The sequence below is a fragment of the Zeus faber genome (genome assembly GCF_960531495.2).
Source record: "Zeus faber genome assembly, chromosome: 11".
NCBI classification, from domain to species: domain Eukaryota; kingdom Metazoa; phylum Chordata; class Actinopteri; order Zeiformes; family Zeidae; genus Zeus; species Zeus faber.
In genome coordinates, this window is record NC_137205.1 from 3,520,423 (window position 1) to 3,536,584 (window position 16,162).

Consider the following 16,162-nt stretch of genomic DNA (forward strand, 5'->3'; position numbering starts at 1 on the left):
TAAGAATCGTTCCAAAAACCGAAAAACAAAAGTGGTTAAAAATGTGTCCTGAGAATCAGTTAGGTGAAACTGTGACGTTTTCCAGTATGGACGATTGATGGAACACCTTTTTCTTGCAGGGGATTTTCAAATGCTGTGTTTTCAGTTCACCCTGCACCCTTTGAACTGACTGAAACCCTAGCCCTCCCTCCTCTTTATTTCACCCACCCCCATATTCTATAATATAAGCATAAGTTAATGATAGGTACGTATGTTTGTAGAGCTGTTAACATCAGCTGGTAGACTAGCCCTTACTGGAATTTTTTTTATAGAAAACTAGAAGGCCTGGCATGGACTCCGGCTTACAGTCTTCTCGGCAAAACAAGGCTTGGAGCAGTTTGTGTGTATGTAATCAGGTCGTCTCAGCGAAAATGATAAACAAAAAACATATTGAAACACTAGTGACAGAAACAGAGGACTTAGAAAGAAGAAAACAGCTTTTTCTTTTTCCTGCAAATGGACGAGGCAGAAAACAATCCGTTGAAACCATCGTTGGTGATTTTTTTCAATACCATCACGTGTCCGTTTACACATTCTAGTCTCTCAAATAAGCACACAGACACAGTCTTGGCAACAGCGGAAAAAAGGCATTATGTGTTCGTAATGGAGACAGTAAAGACGGAAATTGAAGGAGATCCATATAGGTGCTGAAGACAAGCCAGGAAAAAAGCAGTGTTTTTTAAAATGATCTGTGGAGCTGGTATAAACAAAAAAAAGGAGGGTCTAAGGCCGCCATTTGAAGTCCCAGTGGAGGGGCCTTGCACAGTCAAAAAACAATGGCCTCCGTGGCACGCATTTCCTCATTGCAGCATGAGCTGTTTGAGGTTGTCGTGGAGGATGGTGTCCTTGACGTCACGGAACACCAGACGGATGTTCTCTGTGTTGATGGCTGTGGTGAAGTGGTGGTAGAGCGGCTTCTGCGGTGCCTGCTGCTCGCGCCGCTTGCCGCGAAAACACTCCACCAGGAAGCGCTGCACATCTGCCAGGCTGGCTGCGTCGCCCGAGAACTCGGGGAAGTAGTCCCTGATCGACACGCCGTGTGCCACCTTCTCCGCTAGTAGGTCCGTCTTGTTGAGGAACAGTATGATGGAGACGTTGCCAAAGACACGGTTGTTGACAATGGTCTCGAAGATGTTCAGGGACTCGCTCAGCCGGTTGGTCTGGCGGTCTTCCATCAGCACCTGTGACGATGAGATTCACTGCAAATATGAAGGCGTGGAATCGAAAGGCTGCCAGTGACCTCGACAGACTTGAATGACTACGAGTGGTTTTAAGCCTGCCTGAAACAAACTGATGAATAATACTATGTTATTTACTCGCAAAGTGTAAAAATCAATACACACTTAATTAGAAAAACATCTCCACAAACTCCTTCTCTGTGATGGTCTCCAGCATTCCAGGAGAGCAAACGATTCAGAAAATGTAAAGATAGTCGAGTAGAGTTGAACTACAGATGGTTCCATGCAATTCCATGTCATTCCGTATTTACCACTTTTAAAGCAAGATCTGAGTCGGTTAATTAAACAGACACTATTGACTGTTGTGTTGTCTGTTTGCTGAAAAGACAACTCTATCCCTTGAGAATTGTCATAGGCTTGGCCTTGTGTGTAAATATGTGGCAGCTTCGTTGCTGAACGAGTAGACACACCTGATCGTACTCTGACGATGAGACGAGGAAGAGGATGGATGTCACTGAGTCAAAGCACTCAAACCAGCGCCGTCGCTCTGAACGCTGCCCGCCCACATCCACGATTTTGAAGGGCACGTTCTTGATCTCAAAGTCGTACTCGTGGATGCCCTTGGTGGGCTTGCGAGCTAGAAGGATGTCTTGCTGGCTGGGAAGGTAGTCCTTCAAGTGAAAGGAGAAAAGAGGGAAGGAGACAGTGTGGGTGGAGAGACAGAGGTTGAGGATCAAGGGAGATACAATAGAACCTTGTTTATCCAAATTTGCCAGTCATAACAAAACATATAGCAAACATGTAATTTGATGCAATGGTCTTCAACCGGAGGTACTGTCGGGGGTCATTTTTTTATTTTCAAAATAATTTGTGTAAAAAAGTTTGTTTTTTTTGACAAAAGACAAACTCCCAACCATTAACATTGGAACAGCAGTGTTTTTTTATTTCAGTAATCAGCTAAAAGAGACAATTCACAGCTTCTGACACTATGGTGTGTTCCAAAAGCTTGGAATTAACATTAACATACTGTGTCTTTGACAGACATAACCGGTGCATATCAGAACTTGAATAAAAACACATTGTGAATGGTTTGTGTAATTATATTGATCTTAAATAGCATGTAAAAACCTATTTCAGATTTGTGAAAACAAAAGGTGGATTTAAGTGCGCACACACACACGTATGGATATTAACCGGGAGGAAGAAAGCTGGAAAAATAAACTGTTTTTCTTCTCCTTTAGAGCCATGGTGAGAGAAACAAACATACCGACTGCCCGAGCTTTTCCAAATTGTCCAGGAAATATTTGACCGACTCCCCCTGAGGAAAAAAAGAGATCGAGAGAGTTAAGACTGTCCCAGCACCTACATTAACCATATTTAAAGAGAACGACAGCGCACACTAACTGCTTTATCCTTTAACATCCCCCTAGTGGCAGGTAAGAAGACATACTTAATTTACTCTGTTTTTCTAGTATCTTTCCATCTTTGAGAACACCATTCAAAGACAGAGGGTGTATCTAGTGAGATGGGAATTTGAGGGCAGAGGTGTTGGCTGTTGAAGCGTACACAGACAGGACTGCCTTCCCTAGACTCTCTTCCTTAGAGACTCACAGGAAGGGGTAGGAACCCCCTCACTTCTCTGCGTTCCCAACAATAAAGATGCCAATCGGTACAAAACGAAGACAGACAAGATGACCATATGGCTCATTTTGTTATCTCCATCGAGGCTGAATCAACAAACCCCCACGCTTTTACCTAGAACTGCATTCTCTCCTGTGATCAAGACAGACCCCTGATGGGAAGCTTGTCTCCAAGATACAGAGAAAACCCAACATGAGTCCCTCCTCTCTTAAAAAGTCTGAATTAATGAGCCGATGTCAAGTCCGAAGTAACATTTCTGTAGATGTTTATGTGAAGAATAATCCAACTCTCATCACTGTACAACGTAAATTGGCGAAGTTGCCAATAATACTGTTTAAATGCATCAACTTTCAGGTTCCCACGCTGCCATCTAGTGGCCAACATGTAGAAATTGTGGTAACTATCAATGTTCATTGTGTGGTATAACCAGATTAAAGTTGTACTGATTTATAGGTTATTATAGATTGTTACACTGCAATAAGGCCTGGGTTAAAAAATAAAATGAATCTTTTCATATAGGAAAAGGGGAACAAATTTCCAAACTTCATGTAGCAGCCAAGTTAAAGCAAATTTACCAGCTGAAACTCCCTGCGGCGGTCGTAGGCGTGCTGGATGCCCTTATCGGCCCAGAGGGCCCGGATTGAAGGCAGGTAGTGCTGGAAGACTTTGTTCTCAACCATGCCATGGCCACTGGCCATTACCGAGCGGGTGTCGAATGCCATCATGGTGTCTCCGTGTCGCTGGTTGGATGGGTTGCCCCATGGTATGTGCAGCTTCTCCCGTGCATCTACTAGCACCCGTATGCCTGGTAGGGGGGACAAGGGAGGAGGTATTATTTATGAAAGCCTATAAAAATACAGACGGAGACCACTCATTGTGCACCTGTCAATTATAGAGCAATGATGATTGCATTGAGCGGAGAGGAAATTAATATTTATATCATCGCCAGTACAGCATCATAAGGGCAATGTGATGCAAAGCTGTAATGGACGTGAATTATCACGGTTGGAAAGTTGCAACTTCCTGGTGGCTCAAAGACCTTTAGTTACAAGACCTTCGTGAATCGGATCTTCAACGTTGCGAACGGCCCCCTTACAAGATTCAATCACAAAAATGATTCCATCTCTATATAAACAATATCTTTCAATAAGTTGATGTTTTTCACGGACAAGCGTGAAATTATTAATGTGCTTAATAGGCAAGTGAATACGTTCCGGAGGAGGATAGATGGTTCGGCAATGCTTGAAAAGAATCAACTTATTAAAAAGAAATTGTTTGGATACATATTAAATCATTTTTTATTCTTGTTTAGAGTGGAAATCTTGTGGCCTTGTGTAAAGCAGCTGGGAACTGCTAATGGGTTAGGACAGCTTTCAACCTCTCCAAAAGCCAAGTCAGAATTTGCGTCACTGAGAATTTTCGCGATGTTTTTTGCTTGTCTTGATTTTTGATAAATACAGGCCCTCGAGTAAATATTCACCCAATATTTTTCACTTGCCCGATCGGACAACTCTATTTCCACTCACTTGCCCGAATAAGTTTACTTGAGCCCTGCCGTTACATCCCTAATGTGATTGGACTCTATAGTAACAAAACGAAAATAACTCTTACAAGATAGATTAAAATTACGTCACATTTCACACTGTCTCACATCATTCTCTCACACAAGCACAGTGGCCAGCGATGCGAGCGCTCCTTGTGGCGCTCCATGCCAAGACTCTCCGGCTGGATAACAGTTTTCAAGCCTGGAGCCCACAGTCGATGTCAGGGATATGCAGGAATTCCCGGGGGGGGGGTGCAGTCAATGGTGGCATGGAGGGCCCCCAGACACTCGCCACTGCTGCCACCCTCCTCCGGTTCCATGCCTGGACGGTCCATCCAGGAGTCGGTCCATCGCTAAGCGAGGCACGCTCCCCACCACCGCCACCAGCCTTCTCATCACCACGCAGGACCTCTGCCTTGCTACTCTGTTGGTGGGCACCCTGGGACTCCGAGGCGGCTGTGGGAGACAGTGGTGCTGGCTGTTCCATCCTGCTGGTCGTTGGGTCATCCATGGTCCGTCATGTCCAGATCAACAGGGGCCGCACTTCCTGCCACCCAGGTGCAAGCATCGCGGACATTAACATCACTATCCCGCAGCTGCTTAACCAGCACCCGCCAGCCTTTGCTGTTGAGGTGCATGTGGGCACCAACGACCTTAAAACGCAGGAATCAAAGAAACCTAAAGATGATTTGGTCAGCCTCATAAAGTGTTTAAAATAAACATTTCCATATACATTGGACTCACACTGCTCTCCTGCAACGCATTCACCTCCCGACAATCAGTGACACACCCATTCACTATACAGCCACCTCCTCCATCCCCGACTCCTGCAGCCCACTCATCTCTCCTAAACAGGACTGTTACGCCTTCCACCATCATTTCCGTTCATAGACCTATGGTAGCACGCGCATTAACACAACCCCTTAATGCTTATCATAACAATATAATTCAAGCTCCTAAACAACCTCTGTTACCTTCCACTGCTGCTATCTGCATAATTGTCAAATTATGACAAAATTCAGATTTCAGGTGATTTTAACATAAATGTCTGCTGCACCACTCATTTCCTACTGATTTTATGGCCGTCCTTGACTCTTAACCTCACTCACCTTTAACTGCCTTTTATCCAGATGTTAACAAAGAGAAGCTTATCTCCCATTTTGATGACACGTGTCTTGACTGTCCAGGACTGTCACCCCTTACAAGGACACAAAGTCAAATAAAACATCACAGCCCTGGCTAAATTAATCCACCTAGGCCCTAAAGAGAAACTGTAGGAGAAAGGAACGGAAATGGAATAAGCGTGTTTTAAACATATTTTAAGAGATCAGACGTTATGCACAATTATCCGAGGACAGTTAAAGAAGCAAGAGCAACTTTCTTCTCAAACCTGATTGTTGCAAACCATTACAACTCCAGAATTTTATTTACGGTAATACTCAGTCACCACTTCCTCTCCCTGCCATCTTAAGGCGGCACCAGAGATATGTGAGGAGTTTTTACTTTTTTTTGGAAAAAGCTGCTATAAGACAGGAACTTTCACCCACTGACCAACCTATACATGCTAGTAGGGTCATTAACCGATATTTTAGCAATTGTGAAACTGTCACCATCATTTTTCCTTCTGCTTTCCAACTTGCTGTGGTCCATCCTCTTTGAAGAAACCAAACCTTGATCCATCTGTTAACAATTTTAGGCCCATTTCTAAACTTTCATTTCAATCAAAGGTTCTAGAGAAGAAACCCAGCTTTTGGCTTATATGTGTCAACATCTTAAATTACAATCTTGTTTTAGACCTTTACATAGCACAGAAATTGCCCTCCTCAAAGTAACCAACAATATCCTTTTAGCAGCCGATAGGCGGGATAGTGCAATAGTGGGATAGTGCAATTTAAATGATTTTATCTCTAAGTGCAGCCTTTGACACGGTAGATCACACTGTTTTAATTGACCGTCATAACACCTGGGTTGGCATCAAGGACACTGCACTTGCCTGGTTTTATTCCGACTTCTTAGAAAGAACCTTTGAAGTCTCCATAGGTAACGACTCATCCTCTGCAGCTCAAATTACCTGTGGTGTAGCGCAAGCTTCCGTGTTAGGTCCAATCTTATTTTCAATCTATGTGCTGCCTCTTGGCCAAATTATCATTGCTTTTTTCATTGCTACACAGACTACACACATAAGTGACCCACTGCAGACTTTAGGTACATTTGGTGGCTTTTGACCTTTTGTTGCACCATTTGAAAGTGAAGAATCAGAGCTTCAAAACAAGGTGTCACTTGTGCAAATCAAGCAAATATTTTTTCGAGCTATGACTTGGCCTTGACTGAGATATCACCTTCAAAGTTTTCCCCACACTTGGCTTTATTCAGTCAGCTCCCAGAATGCAAATGGTTGGCGGACCAACACAGCCTGGCTAGTTGTCACTTGGCACACTGCTGAATGGGGCACTCTCAATTGTTCTTGTGTTTTGAGGTAATGTTGAACAGCGTCATCGACACATCGTTTGTTTTAAAAAAAAGGGCATTTATTTAACAGTAAGAATATACATGTTTTACAAAAGTAGAATTATTTAAGAGATTAAAAGTGCGGACAACACAACAAAATGTACACTCACTGGCCACTTTATTAGGTATTAACTCGCTAGTACCGGGTTGGACCCCCTTTTGCCTTCAGAACTGCCTTAAGTCTTCGTGGCAAAGATTCAACAAGGTGTTGGAAACATTCCTCAGAGATTTTGATTCATATTGACATGATAGCATCACACAGTTGCTGCAGATTTGTCGGCTGCACATCCATGATGCGAATCTCCCGTTCCACCACATCCCATAGGTGCTCTATTGGATGGAGATCTGGTGACTGTGCAGGCCATTGGAGTACAGTGAACTCATTGTCATGTTCAAGAAACCAATTTGAGATGATTTGAGCTTTGTGACATGGTGCATTATCCTGCTGGAAGTAGCCATCAGAAGATGGGTACACTGTGGTTATAAAGGGATGGACATGGTCAGCAACAATACTCAGGTATGCTGTAGTGTTTAAACCATGCTCAATTGGTACTAAGGGGCCCAAAGTGTGCCAAGAAAATATCTATACAAATATCCCCCACACCATTACACCACCAGCCTGAACCCTTGATACAAGGTAGGATGGATCCATGCTTTCATGCTGTTTACGGCAAATTCTGACCCTACCATCCGAATGTTGCAGCGGAAATCGAGACTCATCAAACCAGGCAATGTTTTTCCAATCTATTGTCAATTTTTGGTGAGCCTGTGCGAATTGTAGCCTCCGTTTCCTGTTCTTAGCTGACAGGTGTGGCACCCGGTGTGGTCTTCTCCTGCTGTACCCATCTGCTTCGGTTCGATGTGTTGTGCGTTCAGAGATGGTATTCTGCATACCTTAGTAGTAACGAGTGGTTATTTGAGTTAGTTGCCTTTCTATCATCTCGAACCAGTCTGCCCATTCTCCTGACATCAAGGCATTTTCGTCCACACAACTGCCGCTCACTGGATATTTTCTCTTTTTCAGACCTTTTTCTCTGTAAACCCTAGACATGGTTGTGTGTGAAAAACACAGTAAGTCAGACCAGCCCGTCTAGCACCAACGACAATGCCACGTTCAAAGTCACTTAAATCCCCTTTCTTCCCCATTCTGATGCTCGGTTTGAACTTCAGCAAGTCATCCTTGCCATGTCTATATGCCTAAATGCAATGAGTTGCTGCCATGTGATTGGCTGATTAGCTATTTGTGTTAACATGCAATTTAACAGGTGTACCTAATAAAGTGGCTGGTGAATGTACAGTCTATCAATAATATGAGTCTCTGTATATCAGCCTCGGCACGTCATTTAATATAAAAATGTGCCTACGCCAAATATCTTCAAAGTTCATGGAGTTATGTGGGCTAACCCCAACCCTACCCCAGCTACACCCTGAGAGCCTATTTGGGGCCTCTTTTTATTTTCTTTTAGAACCTGGCTGCATTTGAAGGTAAAATTGAGAATCTTATGCTTTACTACTTGTTCATAACCTGTATCACCAAGCTCAACTGACTTCATCAACTTCTTCTGTTGTAACATCGGGCGTATCGTCGGTCTCCTCCGGTGGTTCTTGAAAATATTCAGTTTCATTGTCACAGGTTGAAATCTGCTGCTTGAAATGTTCTTCAAATCCAGGATAATGTCTGTATCAGATTCAGTATCGCTTTCGGAGAACTGAATATCATCACAGAAAATTAAGTCCAGTACGCTCTGCTTACACTGACTTGGATCTCTCGCACTGATTAAGGTCCGCGATATGATTTAGATCTTACACCACCCGCTTCTCGTAATCCATAGCAATAAAGAGATGAAAGTTTCACAGACAAGTGAAACAGGATCCTCGTCTTGTTTACGGAAGTGACATCAGCATTAGTGCTTCGGTGGTATACGTTGGTGTACGCCCCCTCCACAATAACGTCTCCGTGTGTGCGTAAAAGTAGTAAGATTTAAAGGTTTAACTCTCTCAAAACGGTTTAACATTGTGACTTCACATCACATAGAATATGGAGGAATGATCTTCACCTGAACAGTCACTTTAAGGGAAACGATCACGTCTTACCCCATGTAATATAATGGAAATATTTAACTCCACAGTTTAACATTTATCTACTATTTGTAAATCAAACTCGTTTTGAAAATATGTTGATTAAAAAAAAAAAAAAAAAAAAACCACAAAGGAACACAAATCTGGAAAAATGAAATTTTCCTTTTAGAAAGGATTTTTCAACTTATTTGGCTGCTCCTGGCGATTTTAGAAATGCGAGCGATAGTGGGTTTTTGGGTCACATACCTTTCCCTGGAACCTGGTGACCCAAACAGCCTAGCTGCTGTTGTAGATCGTCTCAATGATATCAACCGTTGGATGGCAAAGAACTCATAATTCCAAATCAGAAATCATACTGTTCACACCACCAAATTCTTCCAGTCATATTGAGAGTGGCCTTGGCACCCTGTCAAATATTAAGTCTGTTGCCAGAAACTTGGGAGTACTGTTTGACTCTGACCTAAACTTTGAACAACAAATTAAAAAAAACTGTCTTCCACTGAGAACCATTTCAAGAATCAAACCAAATACTAATCACGCGGCGACATGGAAAAAGTAATTCACGCCCTCATTTTCTCACAACTTCACTACGCCCTCCTTTCCGGCATCAACCAAAAGTCACTCTCTCGCCTCCAACTGGTTCAGAACACAGCAGCTAGGCTTCTGACCGGTTCCAAAAGACGATATTACATCACCCCAGTCCTGGCTTGTCTCCATTGGCGCCCTGTTCGGTTCAGAATTGATTCTAAGATTTTACTCATCACTTTTAAAGCATGTCTAGGTCAAACTCCAAGCTACATAAAAAATATGTTGACCCCATATGAGCCAGTGCGCAGCCTCAGATCCTCAGGCAGGGCCCTTCTGGCTGTTCTAAAGTCTAGACGTAAAACTCAAGGTCACCATGCCTTTTCTGTCAGGGCCCCTCGACTTTGGAACGACCTGCCTGAGGAGATTCGGCTAGAAGAGTCAGTGACTTTTTAAATCATTTCTCAAAACCCATTTTTATAGATCTGCTTTTATGTGATGTCGCACCCTTTCTTTATCAAATTTATATTTTATGTATATACAGTGGTACCTTGACTTATGACTAATTCGTTCTATAAGAACGGTCGTATGTTGAAAGTCTTATTTCGAAGCAATTTTTCCCCATATGAATTATGAAATCATGAAGGGTGAAAATAAACAAAAATACACAGCACAAACACAGTAAATATGAAAAAAAAAATATCGATAAGCCACGAACTATGTGCACATGCAATGTAGGTCGCCTGCTGACTGACTGCCCTGACTGCTGACTGGCCACCGATGCGCCAACTGCAAATTTCCACGGTCATATCAGCAGTCGGTTGCAAGTTGAAACAAATTTTCGTGACTATCACTACTTGTATCTTGGATTAGTCGTAGGTTTATTACATTACATTTAGCGGACGCTTTTATCCAAAGCGACTTACAATTGTTCAATCACTGACGGTCGCAGCCATCAGGAGCAATTAGGGGTTAAGTGTCTTGCTCAAGGACACTACAGCATGTTAGCAGGAGGAGCCTGCAACCTTTAGATCACTAGACCACCAGCTCTACCGCCTGAGCTACCATCCCCCATGGTAGGTAGATGCAGTTGTAAGTCGAGGTACCACTGTATTTATATTTTCCCTTTTATTTCCATCTCTTATAATCATGTTGCTTCTTTTGTTTTTTTGTCTTTTAATCTGCTTTTACAATTTGATAAATTTGTTTATTAATGTTCCTTTGCCTTTTAATTTCAAGATTTGGAAACTGCTTTTATTTCTCTGTCAAAGCACTTTGTAAACGCTGTTTTTAAAAGGTATAAATAAAACAAATTATTATATCTGCTTACGTAGTTGAAAAAGCAGTCCTTCAATGTGGTCAGCAACACGTGCATCCTAACTCAAAAATCAATGTCGCCATGTGTCCCTGACCATCTCTGAATGTGGCCTTGCCGGTCCTATGTCAATGCGTCCTTATACACCTGTGACATCTGTGAACTGTCCACTTAATTGGACAGGGGGCAGTAGCTCAGGAGGTAGAGTGGGTAGCCAGCAATATGAAAGCTTCCGATTCAATCCCGGGCTCCTCTTGGTAGCATGCTGAAGCATCCTTGAGCAAGAGAACCCGTAATTGTTGGCTGATGGCTGCATAGGTAAGCCATTGGGCAGTGTTTCCCCTATAAGCATCTAGCAGTGCCGGTACAAAATATGACTGCCACTGCTGAATTTTTTTTACAAGAGGAGAGAATGGGAGGGGGCTCCATCTAATCTCTTTAGAAACTAACATTTTATGCGGTGGACGCTTCATATCGACGTCAATTCACACACGTGAGAGAGTACAACCATTATAACAAGCACCACGTAGATGTCAGCAATGAAAATCATAGATTAGTTATATTATCATTGACCGAAGGGAAAACAGTCCTGCAACCTCACGCAAGGATCGCTGAGTTAATTTTAATTGTATTATTCTTCCTGTGCTATCAGCATGCTGGGCATACAACACAGCATTTAGATGCCATTGCATCTAGGACAGAGTTAGTCTGCCAAGTGGAGTTCAACTTCTCAACCTGCAATGCAACGCTTTATTCATTCTTTAAATCATGAATAACTGCTGCAACAACTCTGTCCTGTGGACGACCTGTGGGATGACAAGAGCACAGGTTTTTGTTACACAGAACCGCAACCAATCCCCCTCATTGGATAACTATCTTACCATGTTTTGGTCTATAAACAATTAAGACGGGGGAGAATCACCACAGGTGAGACAAATAAACACAGAACCTAAACAACATGTACATGGAAAAACAAACATAGAAACATCAGACGACAACATGTATCGACAACAGTTTATTAAGTCCAGGAAAACTGGAACAGCAATTCGGCACATGGCCTCTTCCTGTCATAGTTATGACAGTAAATGAGAGAGGGATGTAACCAGGAGGGTGTTGGGGGTGTGTTCAAAGCAGGTGCTGGTGGTGTGTGTGCGCGCCTGTGATGAGTCCCCCTGTATCTTTGTGTGTGATATGTGTGCGTGTTAAGTGTCCACCAATGTGTGCGGGACTTGTCCCAATTGTCTCTGGTGTATAATCATAGGGCCTCCAAGCAGCGGAAAAGGCCCTGGAGCCACCCACTGAGGCCCGCGGCCGTACAGCCACCACACGGCCGCAGGAAAGTCCCGAGCACCCAGCCCTGCAGCCACAGAAGAACACCCAGCGCCAGAAGCCAGAAGTCTGCAGAGCAACACCCACGCCCCGCCCGAGGAGCATAACCCAGTCCCGGAGCACGCGAGGAGACCCAGAACACCTGAGATGAACACATACAACCGTCCCCCACGTGCAGGCACAAGACTCAGCCACAGAACATGGGCCGTGGACGCCAGCCGCGCACCCCAGGCCCTGAGCCAAGTCCCACGTCGACAGAGTGACGCCCCGCCTGAACCACCCGCCCCACAGGCAAGCCAGCAGGGCCCCCATGCCCACGCGCTCAAGGGCGAGGCCTGCCCCACCACAACCGGCAAGACGCCCCATTTAGTCGCAAGCCCCGAGCATCCATCCACATAGCAAAGTGTGCTCAGCGCAAGGGCAACTGGATGCCAGCAGCCCCCCCCCCCGAGCCAACGCTGCAGGCCACCAGATATGTGGGCCCTTCACTTTTTTTTTTTTCTTTTTCCTAATCATAATTTATTAAGCCTTTTTTTACTTATGGTCTATACTCAAGTGCACCAAACCTCACCATAAAATATTTCCTAGTATATGTAAGTGTACCTGATGAATTCTGATTCTAAAATTGGCATTGCTTACCGTCAAATAGATATTTCATAAAAGAAAAAGGGAATCGCAAATATTTTGTTACTTTACGGCATATAGGTATATCTTATATATTGTGATTCTGATATAGTAATAAATAATATGTTGTATGACCCTGGATGCGTTGGTTACTGTGGGCGGTTCACAAGTCTTGCGAGAGGGAATGTGCATGCGCAATCTGGTGTGGGGGTGTGTGTGGCGCGACGGAGTCAGGAGGAAAGAACACGAGGGAGAAGTGTTAGGTTGTCGGTTCAAAGGCGTGAAAGCAACATCACTTGTAATGTTAGATCAGCCAGTCTTCCGCAGCAGCTTAATTTATACTAATTTATAAGTAGAACAGAATCATTACACTACTATTCCAGTATCGATATTTTGCCCCATCCCTAGCACATAGTGCTCACACACAAAACCATTTTTTTGCACGCCTGCTTCACCTCTGCTGCTACAACTCCATCCTAGGAGTAGGTAGAGTAGATTTAGGTCAAGGTCTGTGAACCTCTTTGATATGATTCTGTTTCCTTAGGTTATTTTTTGTAAAAGGCTTGAATTAGCATGAATTATACGTTATATTTGCATGGACGCAAAAGCCATGTTGAATGAAAAGAACCCAAAAGAAGACGTGCGCATATGACATTGTGTGTGCTTTTAATGTGCTAGGGTGGCTGGGCAATATCATATTTGAAAGGTATGAGTTTTGGTATACAGTCATGTTTACATTGTAGTTACATGATAACATGTAACTACAATGTACACCACGATGTATTACGAATGTTTATGCCAATTGTCTGTTGAGCAATACACCAATCTTATGAAAAATTCCTTGAGTGTGGAAATGTACTTGGCAAAATAAACTGATTCTGAAAAGAAAATCAAAGAGCTGTATAATACAGCTCGCTTGGCATTGCAGTGACCGAGAAAGCGTTTCCATTACGCACAGCGTCTTTTTTGGTTTCATTCAATTACAATAAAAATACTTTGTATGTCTTTTCTTAGGAGAAACAGTGAACCTTTAATGCCGGATCACTGGGAGAACGGATCGCAAGCTGCGTGTGGGCATTGACGTAATGTACCTGTGGAAAGGATCTCCCGTTCACTACACGAACAGTGACGGGTACCAAGCAAGCGCGAGTTAGGAATTGTGTGACCCACCGCATACTTTAGGGTCATTTGGTGGCTGTCGACTTCTTTTTTTTTCTTTCTTCGCATTATTTAAAAGTGGAGAATCAGAGCTTCTAAACAAGGTGTCACTTGTGCAAATCAAGCAAATATTTTTAAAGCTATGACTTGTTAATGACAAGAGTGTGGCAAACTGTGTTTCTGAGATAATCACCCTGAAAAGACTTGGCTTCGTTCATAAAATGCAAATGAGGTAGCCAAAGCCACAAGGCTACCTAACATCCGGTGGAATGGGCCAATCACTGCTTTGTTCTTGTGTTTTGAGAGAACGTTGAACATATTTTTGTTTTAGAAAAAGCTTTAATTTAACAGAGTATACATGTTTTATTAAAGTGCCATTTATTTTGGTTCTTGAAAATATTCAGTTTCATAGCGACATTCGGGTTGAAATCCGCTGTTTGAAATGTTCTCCAAGTCTGGAATAATATCAGATTCAGTCAGCGTCGCTGTCTGAGAACTGACTATCATCGTGGAAAATGAAGTCCTGTGCACGCTGCTTAAACTGACTTGGATCTATCGCACTGGTCAGATTAAGGGCCGCAAAGAGCCCGCTTCTCCTAATCAACAGGAGTTTTCACTCTAGGTCGTCCTCAGACGAGCCCTCCATCGTTGTTTCCAGTCATCCCTTTTCTCCATACATCTGGCCAGCTCGTTGGTGCTTTGTGCTCCCGCATCATTCTTGAGTACATCCACATATGTTAAAGTGGGACGTCCTCGTGACCGGTGCCCATGTGTTTGCTCCCACAGTACCAGTTTGCTGGCTGGCAGCTCCTGGTGCCTTTGGCAGTGTCCTGCTAGTCTCATTCTCCTTACAGCAATCTTCTCGCTCACCCTTGGTATTCCCTCGTACAGAAGTCTGTTGGTTACATGTGTACTCTTGCTGATGTTAAGCACTACACGCAACATCCTGGTGTAGCACCCGTCCAGGGACTTTTCTAGGGTTGGCTTCAGGGACCAGCATTCACTGCCATAGAGGAGAACAGACTCTGCTGTCGCATAGAAGAAGCTGAGTTTGATTTGGCGGGGGAGGTTGGAGTTCCATACACTGGACATGCCATTCAGGGCCCTCCATGCAGGTGCCTTCCTCACTTTCAGATCTTGCTCAGTTGAGTTGACCCATGAACCCAGGTACCTGAATTCATCGACTTCTTTCAGCACAGTTCCTCCTGGTGTAGTCAGAGGTTGATGTTCTGGTGGAACGTTATAGGTGACGACCTCAGTTTTCTCGGCGTTTAGCCTCAGGCCTACTTCGGCGCACTCCAGCTCTACCCTTTTCAGTAGTTCTTGTGCATAATCAAGGTCTGTGAGGACTACTGCGGGATGTCGTCTTGACCTCCTTGGTGTTAGCGTGAAGCCAAGTTCCTGCTCTCGCCCACTGATTGCCTTCCTGAGTGCGTAATCGAGGACTATGATGAAGAGGAAGGGGGCTAGTGTGTCCCCTTGCATAACGCCAGCCAGGATGTCAAACTCCTCGCTGTTGCCATCTGGGGTCATCACCTTGGCCCTTGTTCCTGCGTACATGGTCTCTATTGCTCGGAGTAGGTTGGGAGGAAGTCCATACACCTTAAGGATTTTCACCATCATGCCTCTGTGGATCGAGTCAAAAGCCTTTTTGAAATCAATGAAGCACAGAACTGCAGTCAGGTTGTCCTTCCTCACCTCCTCAATTATTCTCCTGAGTGCCAAGATCTGGGCTGTTGTTGTTCTCCCCTCCCGAAAGCCGTTCTGGTTCTCCCTCAAATAAGGGTCGATGGCAGGTCTTATCCTGTTCAGTATCATGCGATTGTAGATCTTTGCAGGGATACATGTCAGGCTAATGCCTCGGTAGTTGTCCGGTTTCGAGAGATCTCCAGCTTTGGGCACTGGGATGATGTTCGATAGAGACCACATATCAGGCTGCTGATTGTGCAGCAGAGCAAGGTTGCAGAAATCTAGAAAGATGTCGTCGGGGATCACATTTCTTCAGGAGCTCTGGGGGTAGACCATCTGGACCGGCACTTTTCCCCACTTTCATGATGGTTTTTGCCCTGGCGACCTCCCCAGCCGTGAAGGGACCATCATCAATTCCCAGGTCTTGGAGGACTGTTGGCACATCTTCCTCCACTGCTTCCGCAGTCTCTCCCAGCAGCCTCTGGAAGTGCCTGGCCCAGGTTGTCACCCTCTCCTCAGGACTGTGTCCGTCGA

The 16,162-nt window shown here is 44.1% G+C and overlaps 1 protein-coding gene across 1 annotated transcript in view; it reads right to left on the bottom strand.

Moving 5' to 3' along the window:
- Positions 1–214: 214 nt before the first annotated feature.
- Positions 215–16,162, bottom strand: part of gna13b (guanine nucleotide binding protein (G protein), alpha 13b) — a 30,731-nt gene continuing 14,783 nt past the window's right edge. Inside the window, exons 2-5 of the mRNA XM_080009865.1 lie at positions 3,434–3,663; positions 2,485–2,535; positions 1,688–1,888; positions 215–1,220 (exon numbers count right to left, since the gene is read on the bottom strand). Coding sequence (XP_079865991.1) covers positions 840–1,220; positions 1,688–1,888; positions 2,485–2,535; positions 3,434–3,663 — 863 coding nt within the window. The 3' untranslated portion in view covers positions 215–839. The remainder of the gene's footprint in view (positions 1,221–1,687; positions 1,889–2,484; positions 2,536–3,433; positions 3,664–16,162) is intronic.